This window comes from Asterias amurensis, chromosome 21, assembly GCF_032118995.1.
Source record: "Asterias amurensis chromosome 21, ASM3211899v1".
Lineage (NCBI taxonomy): Eukaryota > Metazoa > Echinodermata > Asteroidea > Forcipulatida > Asteriidae > Asterias > Asterias amurensis.
In genome coordinates, this window is record NC_092668.1 from 11,396,192 (window position 1) to 11,410,663 (window position 14,472).

The 14,472-nt window shown below is 37.0% G+C and overlaps 1 protein-coding gene across 1 annotated transcript; it reads left to right on the forward strand.

Moving 5' to 3' along the window:
- Nucleotides 1-1,908: 1,908 nt before the first annotated feature.
- Nucleotides 1,909-14,374, forward strand: LOC139952892 (serine/threonine-protein phosphatase 2A catalytic subunit beta isoform). The gene is made up of 7 exons (XM_071952179.1): nt 1,909-2,183; nt 3,793-4,002; nt 4,946-5,119; nt 5,986-6,075; nt 7,125-7,286; nt 8,310-8,428; nt 9,296-14,374. The coding sequence occupies exons 1-7, from the start codon at nt 2,082-2,084 to the stop codon at nt 9,366-9,368; spliced, it is 930 nt and encodes a 309-aa protein (XP_071808280.1). The 5' UTR covers nt 1,909-2,081; the 3' UTR covers nt 9,369-14,374.
- The last annotated feature ends 98 nt before the right edge of the window (nt 14,375-14,472 follow it).

The window sequence follows — 14,472 nt, forward strand, 5'->3', positions numbered from 1 at the left end:
TTCAAAAGCCTACCGTACGCACTATGAGCAACGACTGTTGGATTAGCGCCTTACACTCTAAGAACTGAAGAGTTGAATCCAACACTTGCATGAGTTCGGTGAGTGACTTTGGAAGTGTTGGATCCAGCGTTTTGTTTGTTAAATCTAGCATTTTAAGTTTTTGATCCAACGCAAAAAGGGTTAATTCAACAATTAAAGTGTTATTTCAACATTTCTCAAAAGAATTCTGCCGAATTGTTGGATCAGCTTTTTAAAGCCATTGGACCCTTTCGGTAAACAGTGTTGTCCAAGGCCCCGCTTTGTGTACCACAACTTCTACATCAAAATAACAAACCTGTGAAAATTTAGGCTCAATCGGTCATCGGAGTCGGGAGAAAACAACGGAAAAACCCACCCTTGTTTCCGCGCGTTTCGCCGTGTCATGACGTGTGTTTAAAATAAATCCGTAATTCTCGTTAACGAGAATTTATATTGTTTTGCTGTTTTCTCAAAAAGTAAAGCATTTCATGGAATAATATTTCAAGAGAAGTCGTTCACCATTGCCTTCTTTAAACCCTGTAAGTTATGTGTAAATCGGTGAACTTTTTTTTTTTTTCTGAACCGAAAGGGTCCAATGGCTTTAAAAGTTAAACTGGCACTTAAATCGTTGACCGAATTCTTTGAAATGCTGGATTTAACATATAAAATGCTGGATCCAACACTTTCAAAGTGTAGTCACTCACTGAACTCATGCAAGTGTTGGATTCAACTCTTTAGTTTTTAGAGTTGTATATGAATTTAACGATTGATTGATTGACTTGTTCTGAAATAAATATGTTTGGAAAGGTGTTTTAAAAGTAGGATATATTAATTTTTAGTTTTCTGCCCTCAAAAATTTCTCCGAGACCTGTACACCCCGTTTAGAAAAGTGAACTGACCCAAGGAATTTAGGATATTAATGAATATGACTCCCAATGCATTTGTGCTTTACAAAAGGCTCAAAAATCATCCTTGATGCTCCATGGAGGCAATTTTCTGTTTCAAAAGGCCCTTGTCTTGGTGCTCTATGAAATATTGCAATATAAAATGTCCTCATTATGGCGCCCTGGGGCGCCCTGCCCTTGACAAAGAAGAAAATACCCAAGTGCCTTTGCTCTTTTTATGTTGCAAAAAACACTTTCTGCCGCAAATTAAAATGCGCCTTATGATCAATAGAGGGCGGTATTCAACTTTAAAGGGACACCAAGAATGGCCAAATTTAACCACAGAGATTACGGCAGAACTTCGGCCTTACAATTATTTACAAGCGGATTGTCTTGATTTTTTTACCTCATATCCCGATGCAACAAACAAAATACAAAGAACAAAAGTGGTGTTGCCGTTGTCGGTTGCCTTGAATCGTATAGCTAGGCTAGGGCAGCAAACTAGCCTGTGTGAAAATTTAATTTCAAAAGTATTTTTTTATAAATATTGTATAATATCTGGAGTGGTTAGGGCCTACCATGGAGGAATATGTCCACGCGGAAAGAATAATCCGTAATTGGATACACAATCTGAGAATCGTTTCATGCAGAAACATTTCTCAGGAAACCATATTTCTTTGAAGGGGTCATTTTTAGGCTACGCCTACCCTACCTGTAATTGAAAAAGTTCTACGTTTATTTTAAATATAAACACCCATTGTTAATGACATCATCCTTTTGTTGATAATAATTTGTTAAGCTTTATGATTCATGTCAAAGATATTAAAGACAAATATTGTGTCGCACAGTGCAAACTTTATTGAAAAAAACTTCGTGAAAAAGGTATGAATCCCTGCCCGTTACGCACTATTGTTAGCATTTGGTGGAAGGGTACCCGACCTTTTGTTGATCGGATTATTTCGTCAGTCTTTGGCGGGTTGGTCATGACGTCACTCAAGTCCTCGTATAATGTGGCGGCCATTTTTGTTTGACACTCATTCACGTCGGTTGCGCAGTGTACCGGTCATTTGAAACGGGTTTTTTCTTCATCGAAATTTCACTGCATTTGCTGTTTTTACACTGGTTTCGTGCGAACAGAGGTGTGTAGTAACAATCAAAGCACCCTTACATTCTGCCAAAATGGGCGACAAGACGCATGCAAAGGAGCTGGACCAGTGGATTGAGCAGCTAAACGAATGCAAACAGTTGCAGGAAAATCAAGTCAAACAGCTATGTGAAAAGGTGGGTCACCTGCGCTTTTGGACAAGTCGTCATTCAATTTCGTTTTTGGATTCGTTTTGGTTTTTTATAACGTCCTACTGTTTTTGTTTTTCATGTGAAAATGTTGATGCTTCGCCTGACCTTTAGATTCTATTATTATCTGGTTTTATATGAGTGCATTACTTTAATTTCTGACAAACATCTTGCATTCTTTGACATGTTTTGTTAATTTGACTTTTGCATGACGATTTGGTTGGGAAGACCATGATCATGGAGGTAGAAGACTAGCTAGCATGACTAGCTTTAGCTAGCTAGGGATAGGCCCTCACATGTCAATTTAAATATTCTTCATAAAACGTTACAATTCAATTTTTTTCAAATGACAATAGCTTCATAGTTTTAGAAAAGGTGACAAAAACAAGTGCTAGGCCTCCTCTTTTTTTACTCATTTTGACAAAAACAAAAACTATCTTTTATTTTTTTTAAAACTTATTTGATTATAAATTTGAGTTGACCAACCATGCCAACCTTGGTTGTTATGAACAAAAATATACTGGACTGTCGGGTAGATGTATATTTTTGTTCATTGACCGAGGAACAAGTGGTTGGCTAAGTAAAACTAAAGTGTCTTTCTCCTTTACTTCGCTTCATTGATTTGATGTTTCTGAATGTTTCAATTAAATCTCTGGCAAGAGGATATATATATATTTTTTTAATATCAACAACATTCTGTCATCTGACAAGACTTTGAATTGGTGTCAGGACACTTCGTACCATTGCCACTTCATACCCTTGACACTTTGTATCTTTCAAAGTACCAAGTGACTTCTTACTTACAAGACACTTCGTACCTTCTCTCACGAGTCACTTGGTACCTTCTCACGAGACACTTCCTACCTTCTCACGAGACACTTCCTACCTTCGTACTAATTCGGGATTTCTGCATCGTTTAATTTTATGATTATTTTGTGCTTTGTGATCGGATGGTTATGAAAGTCTGCTGTCATGTGTTTTTTAATTGAGGAATGATAAACCTCACAAGTCACTGTGTCATGAAAAAAAGTGTTAGAGTTTGTCGTTAACCTTTCCAATGACTAGCCAGCAGGACCTTTTTTATTTTTCTGGTCAGTCGGCTTTTTCACTTGTCCATAGATCATATTTAAAAAAGGATCATGGATGCTTTTATTAACACTAAACTAAGCCAGTCATGCAGACCACTTGAAGTGCATCCTGACTTGTATATGTGTGCGTGTTAACTTGCCATTAACAGCTAATGACTGTTAATGGTGAGTGCTGTGCTGAAATATTTTGTCTTACTGTAATAAATAACATTCAATTACATGTTTGTTGAGTATCGAAGTATGCTTGCCCATACTTGTTACATTTTTTTCACAAATGAGATACACTTATTTTTTTTAATCTTGGATTTTCTAATGGAAACATTTTGCATACATACTTTTCTTTGATACTTTCTCATGGAAAAAAAAATCAATTCTGCTACAAATTATGAACTGAAGTCCTCCGGTTTTATAGACTTAAAAAAAAAAAAAAATTGAGCCCTGTTAGTGTTAATGTTGATTTCAATATGGGGGTTGATTTTATGAAATGCTTATTGTTATGTTATTTACAGGCTAGGGAAATCTTAACGAAAGAGTCTAACGTCCAAGAAGTAAGATGTCCAGTGACTGTATGTGGAGACGTCCATGGTCAATTCCATGATCTCATGGAGCTTTTTAGAATCGGAGGGAAATCCCCGGACACAAATTACCTCTTCATGGGCGATTACGTGGATCGTGGTTACTACTCAGTGGAGACAGTGTCGTTACTAGTGTCATTAAAGGTGAGTCAAGTTACACTGTTTGGAACCTTAGTAAACGAATAAGAAATTGTTCATGTTTTTTCCCCAATATTAAGTACATAACAAGCCTGATATTCTTCCTACTTTTCTATTTTGCATTTTGTTTGGCCCTCAGAAAAATCAGCAAAATAGGTATTGAACACCCATAAAAGTCAATTAATGCATACACATGTAGGTCAGCCCTAGTACTCAATAAAGGTTTTCCTACCTTTTTCCTAAGGGCTTAATGTCATTTCTGGAAAATTTAAAAACTGAGTCAAATTGTTCACTAATTATACAAATGGTGGATAAAAAAGTGTGTCCAAAATACACCCAGACACCTCTCTGGCTAACACTGTTCACAACAATATTTGGGATTGTCTCTACCATAACAACGGGAGACTTATGGGATGCTTGGTGGCAGCAGACTTACCAGGGCCCAATTTCATAGAGCTGCTAAGGACAAAAATTTGCTTAGCATGACATTTTTGCCTTGATTAAAACAGGATTACCAACAAAATTTTCATGTGATTTTCAGGATATGCAAGCAACAGCTGAATACCAGTAACAAGCAATGTGTAACAAATGGAAATTTTGTTGGTAATCCTGTTTATATCAAGAAAGAACTGTCATGCTAAGCAAATTTTTGTGCTCAGCAGCTCTATGAAATTTGGCCCAGGTAACATCCATTGTTCTTGGCTCAGAACTAGGTAAACAATGGACATTTACCTGGTAAGTCTTCTTCCCCCTAGCGTCCCAAAGTCTCCCATCGCTTCCATTGCCTTGGTCCCCCTTTCCAACATAAAAGTAAACATTTCCTATGGTCTTAACAGTCTCATTTTGGATGCACAAGGTTTTATTCAAGGTAAACATTGAACTGAATACTTGCATCGTCTAACCTTATAATTTTCTTTAATTTGTGTGTGTTGTTATTGTTTTTTTCAAGGTGAGGTTTCCGGAGCGTATCACCATCTTGCGTGGAAATCACGAAAGTCGACAAATTACTCAAGTGTATGGTTTCTATGACGAGTGTCTACGGAAATATGGCAACCCCAACGTTTGGAAATACTTCACCGATCTCTTTGATTACCTTCCCCTTACTGCTCTGGTTGATGGTCAGGTATGTACTTTTTGTGTTCCCTTAGATCTGTCTTTACTAGTGTTTCTACTCAACACCTTGGCCCTATTTCATAGAACTGCTTCGAGGCACAATAAGTGGCTAAGCACCAGTGTTGTAGCCACAATGGACGGTGCCCGGCTGGCTTGCCCAGAACTAAAAAAATTCGCCCAGCACTCACAGCAAAATACACTGTGCTGCCTAGCACAGATTTCCCTAGATTGCCCTTCAGAAATGATGGCCCCATATCCAAATAGGAATAATTTTGTTGAATAGCTTGCCTTGGTGGACTTAATTGAATTAAAGGCAGCGGCCACTGTTGGTAATTGTCTAAGACTAGCCTTCACAGTTGGTGTACCTCAACATATGCATAAAATAACAAACCTGTGAAAATTTGAGCTCAATCAGTCATTGAACTTGCGAGATAATAATGAAAGAAGAAAAAACCTTGTCACACGAAGTTGTGTGCGTTTAGATGTTTGATTTCGAGACCTCAAGTTCTAAATCTGAGGTCTCGAAATCAAATTCATGGAAAATTACTTCTTTCTCGAAAACTATGGCACTTCAGAGGGAGCCGTTTCTCACAATGTTTAATACCAATAACCTCTCCCCATTACTCGTCACCAAGAAAGGTTTTATGCTAATAATTATTTTGAGTAATTACCAATAGTGTCCACTGCCTTTAAGAGCCCACTACTAAAATAATAATGAAAATTACTTCAACCTTTGCCTTTGTCGACATCTGCTTAACTTCTCTTGATAAATTGGTGTTAAATTTGCATACAGGGATACAAAATATTAATTTTGAATAACCTTGTATTTTTTTCTTTGTTTATTGATTAATTTACTTATGTTGTTGACTGATACAGATATTCTGTCTTCACGGTGGTCTGTCGCCCTCTATTGACACATTGGACCACATCCGAGCACTGGATCGCCTACAGGAAGTTCCTCATGAGGTAACTTAAATATTTTGACTGTGAATTGCTCAGAATAAAACATAAAAAACGTTTCATGGCTGAGGTAAAATATTACTTCCTTGTACATATCCATGGCACAAAATAGGAAGATGTATAAAGGAGACACCATTAAAGGTATAAAACATTTAGGTAGAGCTTAGAAATTAGTCACAGAGAGTAGTCATGTTTTGTGTTATCGGATGTATACATGAAAAATAAACCTGTTAAAAACATTCCAGAACAGAAACTGAGAAGTTACATGTCGTTATAGCAGACATGATGTTCTTCCGACTTCATTTCTGATTTTTTGCCCATGAGAGAAAATGGCCGATTAAAATTAAAATAGCCATGTACGTTAGCCCTTGTACTCTGTTAAATGCTTCTATTTTCTTCAAATGGCCAGATATCATGCATGTTGTTTTAGAATTTACCCAAGAGAACTGGACTAAATTATTTAGGCATGTGATTTCTCAAAATTTTCTTGAGAGAAGTTGAGCAATCACCAAAAGGTGAATGGAACAGTCCACAATGTGTCCAAACCCGTAGTTGTGTATTGAGTCTGAAAACCGCGTGAGTTGTAACATAATGGAGGAGCCTAGTCTAGAATAATGGGAAACTAAGGTCATCGAGTCATTTTCAGGATTAAGGCCGAGTGATACTGCAGTCATTGGTTGAATTTCTCCACGTAGAATACGCACACGCTCATCCAACCAATGGAATGGGTTCTCTCTTCGTTGTTATTGTTATCGTTCTCGTTATCGCTGCAGTGGGATTTAGCTCCACAAAACTTGTGTTGTTAAAATCGCTTGTTTTAGCATACGTGAAGTTACAATTTTTCACTACGGGTACGAATGTGCACGCAGACGTCGTAGGTGAGCATGCAATAAGCCCAAAGTGACGATATCACTTAGAAACAACACAATTTTTTGACATTCACCTTCATGGATTTGCTCGCGTAACGTGCAGCTAAACCTCTTAAATGTCTTACTTTGCAATTCTTATCCCTGATTATTGTACTAATGATTTCTTTCTTGTGATGTTCTTTCTAGGGTCCTATGTGTGACCTCCTCTGGTCTGATCCCGATGATCGTGGTGGCTGGGGCATCTCACCTAGAGGTGCTGGCTACACCTTCGGACAAGACATATCAGAAAATTTCAATCATATGAATGGCTTGACTTTGATATCTAGAGCTCATCAACTGGTCATGGAGGTACGTATTATCAATAACCGGGCACAGTTTCAATTAGACTTTTAAGCTGGGGACATTAGTTTTTGTCAACGTAATGCAGAGATGAGGCAAAATTAGAAAGAAAGATAGAATAAAACATACAAGTAAAAGTTTCAGGTTTGTCTACTTGATGGTTATACTTAAAAAGAACCCCATGAAGGTTTAAGTTTTAGATGTGGGAGGAACACCAAGAGAGTTGTTCCAGGGAAAAATTGAACACCCAATCCACATAGTGCCTCAGCGGGATTCAAACCAGGGGCCAATTTCATAGAGCTTCTTAAGCACAAAATTTTGCTTAAGCAAAAAAAATCCTTGCTTAATAAAATCAGATTACCGGCCAAGACTCCGTTCAATTGTTATGCTAAGTAAACAACAGCTAAATACCAGTCACAAGCAATGTTTATGGCATGAGATTTTGGCCAGTAACATGTGTAAAACAAGCCAGCTATTTTTCGTGCTTAAGCAATTTTTTTGCTTAAGCAGCTCTATGAAATTGGCCACAGGGTCCCAGAGGTGGAAGGCGACGAAAGATACCACTACGTTTAACGGACCAACAATGTTGATGAGTTGTCAGGCCTTGAACTTTGTTCTTGAAAGGGCCCAGCATTTTGCTCTGGTAAGGGGCACACTGATGATGAACATGTAAATTAATTTGTATTGGAACTTTGCAAAGGCCATTTCAGCACAAGCACGGGGCACCACGGCAATTGCTGTGGGTGCCTTCCAATCAATCAATCAATCAATCAATCTATCAATGTACAGTTATCTTCCATGTCGACAAAAACAATTAAGCATACAGTAGAAAACAAAATAATATCGCTGAGTATAATAATGAAGGACGGATGTCAAATAAATTAACAGTAATACAATGTATAGAAATTTGAAAATAATAGCTATACAGAAATTTACGAGTTTAACTAACAAGCCTTGAGTTTAATTTGAGGCCCAAGTTGTGACTTTGAAACAAGCAATCTGTATAATAATCTATTGATTGTCTCCCTACAGGGTTATAACTGGTGTCATGATCGCAACGTAGTCACAATTTTCAGCGCTCCTAACTACTGTTACCGATGCGGGAATCAAGCCGCCATCATGGAGTTAGACGACGCACTAAAATATTCCTTGTAAGTGCTTTGTTTATTTCAGATATCTGGTTATAAAACTACGGAAAATACTGCAACATGTATTGTCACGTTTTGGACCCTTTGAACTCATAACACTCCCAGACTGAAAACTCTTCACTGTCCCCAATAGACCGATCCATTAAGCCCCGCCCCATTGCGTATTGACCAATCACAACGTAACGAAGGTCCGACACTCATAGATATAGAATAGAATAATTATTTTAATTCTATATCTATGCCGACACTAAGGTCCGACATGCGTGCGCGTCGGCTTGGCGCGCGCGGCAGAGTTGTGCAGAAAGGCATTGGAGAGCCCCACGTGTTCTTGCTCACACGTGCGTCGTGGGCGGAGCCTACTGGATCGGTCTATTTTGTTGAAGGTATTTCGTTCCTGGCATGGTTCTTTCCCCCTGACTATATTAAAGAGATTTCGCAAAGCTAAGGATTTGTCAACACTTTGTGTGTTCACGTGATGTGTAACTGTAGCTTCCTTCCTTTTCATGCGCATTTACAATGGATACAAGAACTCATACAATTTTATGTTTTAGATGATTTTTAGATGATCTTCCAGTCGAGGGAAATCAATTAACTCCCACAAGGGGATATAAACACCAAGCTAGCAAAAATCTCTCTCATACAAACATTGGTTTAACGTCTATGATTATGAGTTGTACAAATCAAGAAATTATGACTCAGTAGCTAGATGACAGTACTTATTCTAGTCATTGTAAAATCAGTGCTTCGAAACCACTAACTTGTATTTTGCAAGTTCTGAAGTCTAACCATTGGACCCGGCGTCTTCAGAACTTGCAAAACAAATTTTCAACGGTAGTTATTGATTGATTGTTTTTTTGCTCCCACCCACAGTTTACAGTTCGACCCAGCACCGCGAAGAGGAGAACCCCACGTAACCAGACGTACACCAGACTACTTCCTGTAAATAAAAAACCCCTATACAAAAAGCGTGAGTTGTCTTTAGTAGCATTACTGTATATGTAAAGAGTTCGCCAAAGGTACAGTTTTAAAACACAAAAAACGCCCTCAATGATTGTATAGTGTGTAGGTGTGTATATGAAGAACGCTGTGCGCATTTTAAGCAATCGTACGAGGGATGCGTCAAAGTGTCGTTTTTGGCGTCGTGAAATGGTCAACATATAAAGTTCAGTTATAGCATTGTTATATCTTTAATGATTTCCCAACCGGGTCTCTCCCACCAGTTCTCGCTTTGGTTTTTGATGAGCAATGAAAAATCGCATTATTTATAAAAAAAATTGTCAAGTTGTATTCAGGTATTTCGTTTACATACCAGTATTGAACCTGAAGAATGACAGTCTTTCACACAATGACATATGACTACCAAAATTAAAGCCAATATTTGCCCAACTACAGGTTTTCTGGTACAACAAACAAACGCTGGTAGCGTCTTACTCTGAGAAAGTCTGTAGATGGAACAACAATTTTGTGACTAGTACTCTCACTTCTAGTGATAAATAGTAATGCTGTAACTGATCTTTAAACTGATTTTTTATCAATGTGGAAAAAAATTAACTTTTGATGTACATACTGGAGTTTGGGTTTCCAAATTAATGTACCAAAAAGAAAACAAAATAAGCTTAATAAGTGACGTAATTGTCCAAAGATTGGTACGTTTTAAAGCCTAGATGTAACACTGTGATATGTCCTATCTATTCGAATGCTAAACGTGTTTTATGGTGTTGTAAACTTTATTTTTTCGTGAATTATTTTGTCGGCAGCTTGTTGGGCGAATGATTAATTTTTTAAATGTTATGTCATTCAGGATTAGGAGCGATTGTTACTGTACTAAATTAACAACAAATACATGAGCAGATCACTACCAATTTTATATCTTACCCGAATTAACTGTTACATGTAAAAGTACCTCATCGTAAAATATCTATTACATTGGGGTCCATTTTTTAGTTTTCCAGATTTTTTATTAAGTGTTAATTTTTGGGGGAGTTTTTTTTTTCAAGCAAATGGGTGAAGACAGTGTGATTGGGCTATTTCTATTAACATGTATACCCTGTCATCTGTATTTTATTTTATTTCAAATTTGACGATATTTAGAAGGAAGAAACTGTTGAAAAATTCACCATCTGATGTGTACATTATTGAGTTTAACAATAACCTTGTAGATCTGTGAGAATTTGTATGTCTTCAATTTCCTCTGTGAATATTATCCCCTTCTCCCATCCTTATAAAAGATCTGTAAACAATGTGTAGTAGACTAAAATATGCCAGCTCCTATGTGTGCAAAGGTAGAGTTGATAATGTTAAAACTATGAATGGGTCGGGGTGTGTGAACAAAAAATGAGTCGGGCCAGGGTGGGTATAATCGGGAGACGGGTTGGTATAACAGGGGGACGGGATGTGTATAACTGGGTGGGGATGGGTGATAGGGGTCTGATGGGTATCGAGTGTAGGAATCAATCAATTACACAAGTGTTTAATTCATAATGCTGGCATCATTTTAAATATTATTTAGTTTTTGGTTAACTCTTTTTGTTTCCAAATGAATATTCAATGGAATTGGATGGATAGCTGATACTATCTTGTAGCGTTCAGCGCAATGTTAACATTTCTATGTTTTAGATCATGTTAATTTCAGCATGGAGGGAACCTAATGGTTAAAGGTTTTGTACAGAATCGGTAAGAGCTGACACAAAAGTGGCAGACAGTGTTCATGGTTTGTGTAATCAACCATATACATGGAATGGCAAACCTGTGAAAATTTGGGCTTCATTGTGAAAAACCATGCACAATTTTCAGCAAGTAAACACATTGTCCTTAATTTTGGTTGTAACAAACAAAATCAGCGTGTTGCATTTTTGTAGAGTTTTGGATACAGTTTTCTTTAATATGACTTCATTTCAGAGAGAAACATCTTCCAGAAAAAATGGTTCTTATGAACTTCGTAATCAGTAAGCTTTCGGACTAAAATTAAGCAATGTTGATTTGTATTCTTACCAGTCCTGTGTAACACTTTTAAGAAGCCCCACTGCGTTGGCTTGCATTAGATGGCATTAAAAAAAAAAGCATGTTTTATGTTTAAACGTCTGTAGAGAAGTTGACTTAATTCAGAGATTTCTTTAGGGTTAGCTGTAATCATTTTAGTCCATCTTTTAAGTTCACACAAATTATTACATAGACATCCAATTGTCGCAGAAACAAATAGGTCTTTTTTGCATATAAATGTGGTTTTACAAGCTAGATGAAGAAGAATTTTGCGCTGAAACATGTTATCCAGTTGACGTTGCTGCTTCGCTGGAAGAAGGGTTATTAGATTTAATTACTTCGATGAGTGAGTTATTTGTCTTACAGGCAGTGGACACTATTGATAATTGTCAAAGACTAGCCTTCACAGTTGGTGACTCTTAGCATATGCATAAAATAACAAACCTGTGAAAATTTGTGCTCAATTGGTCATCGAACTTGCAAGATAATAATGAAAGGAAAAAACACCCTTGTCACACCAAGTTGTGTGCGTTTAGATGGTTGATTTCGAGACTTCAAGTTCTAAATCTGAGGTCTCGAAATCAAATTCGTGGAAAATTACTTCTTTACTGAAAATTATGGCACTTCAGAGGGAGCCATTTCTCATGATGTTTTATACCATCAACGTCTCCCCATTACTCGTCACCAAGAAAGGTTTTATGCTAATAACTATTTTGAGTAATTACCAATAGTGTCCACTGCCTTTAAAAGTAGGATCATACTTTGGTAATGACTCTGAAAGAAATTGTGTAATCTCTTTATATCGAAAGCTAGTAGTAGTTTGTTGAAGTTTCACAGGTTACTTTTATTGTTTCTTTCTAAAGGATTGTGCCTGTGTGAATCGGCATTACTTTTCAAACTCAAACAGTGACCCTACCTTTAGCTAACATTTATCTGGTTTTGCCAGCTTTATGAAATTGGCCATGTTGTAATGTTAAAGTTAGATGAAAACCAAGTTATTTATTTGCATTAATCAGTGGGAACTTTGCTTTGACCATTTCATACCAACTACTGGTCTACTATAGGAATTGAAATATTGGGAGCTTGTTCGAGCTGGTCTCAGATTTTGATCATGTTTTGTTTATATTGTTTTTGACAATTTTTGTATAAAAGTAAATTTAGTTGGTTAAGCCTCCCATCCCAGTTACCCATCCCCTTGAAAAAATATTGTTTAAAACAAAATTAGGTGATAAAATATCGCTGTAGAAAAAAAAAACAGTTGTAAAAGTCATATTAACATTTCAAGTACATACATATAACCGGTGACATGTATAGAACTATTATACCGCCTTGACATAAATAACATTAATTAAATACTCGGTGTTTATATAAAAAAAATTGTGTACGAATACCCAAGGTCATGTAAATTAGCTTATTATTAATTATTGTCCGTTTTAATGGTTCACATTTGTAAGATTATTTAAGCAATCAGTTGACATATCTACTACACACCGTATCTATCAATGATAAAAATGCACTAATAACCAGAAACACAGAGATGGTCAGTGAATGCATTCCCTGGTTACCACACCATAGTTGCAGTTAGAGACCTGCAGCCAATTTCACGAAACGCTAGGATTAATCCTAGGATGGGTTCAATATCTCATAATGTGTATGGATACAGAACTTAACTCGTCCTAAGTCCTAAGATTAATCCTAAGTTAGAAAGAGTGTGGTGAAATCAATGGCAGGACCCAATTTCATAAACCTGTTTAGCAGGAGTAAATTCCTTTGCTAAGCAAGAAATTAGTGGGGAGCCAGTCAACAAAATGGTAAATGTATGGTATCTGGCTGGTAACCTGTTGATGCTCAGCAATAGGTTTCTGTGCTTAGTAAATTTGTTGTACTACATGCTTCAAAAATTCAGAGCTACTTTACCAGTAAGCACAACGAGTAGCGAAGCGCAACCAAAATTTGCCTACAGGTTACCCGCCAAAACACCATATTAACTCGTGAAAGAAGTTTGCTAAGCAGTATTTTCTGCTTAACAGCTTTACGAAATTGGGCACAGGTGTTGAGGCATAAGCCTCCCCTGGCAACACCCATAAGCCTTTTTGAGGTATGGCGGACGTGATACGCGCGCGCGTCACACGCCGCGACGGATGCCACGCTCACCATGTTGGTGGTCATTAGGTTTACGTGTAAACGCAGCGTCACCTAAAATGCGCACTTCACTGAATATGGTCAATGCGCACAAATTAAAAAACAACTTTACAGTGTTGTAGCATTGTGTCCGCCATACCTCAAAAAGGCTTATAGCCGTAGCTGGCAAATCAGAAATTACCTTTTTATGAGCATGTGCACAACTTTAAGAACAACATAATTGTCTGGTTTGGCTACTGTCATGTAACATTTGAAAGTCGCCTATTGCGCTCAGTATTGCCTGTTATGTACTACTGTTATAATGCAAAACATGCCTTTTGCTGGAAGTGCAAACACTGTCGCATGAATGGCGCCCTCTGTGGTTCAAAGATAAGTTTGTCACGATGTAATTAGGTACATACATAAAGTAATTTAATAAACTTTCTAAAAAATATGGTGTGTACAAAATCAAATCATCCAATCGTATCAGGTAACGTTATACTCCCACAGGTTGTATTATTACAAATCAATACTGTTAAATTCATAACAAATACTAGATACAGTTTTGTGTTAATTGGTTTATTTTATTGAACATTATGTAAAACTTATAGCCATTATAGCTTCATGAATGTTGTAGCTTCAGGAAGAGATCGCTTGAACTCTAAACATTTGTGTATTACATACATGACCTCAAACTGAAGTGGACGGCAAACTTAGTTTTATGAGCCCCACTCCTTTAAATACTAGGTGTGATTTCATTGCTTTAATTTTTTTCTCAAAAATGTCTCCATCTTAATATCATGGTTTTGTTTTTGTTTTAATTACCCATTAAAAAGTGTTGAAATTACATTGTTGTGTGTTGGATCGATTTACTTAAAAATTAAAAAAAATTATCCTGTCTTGTTGAAAATCTAAAAAGCAGTAATGGCCTGGCGTTTTGACCCTAT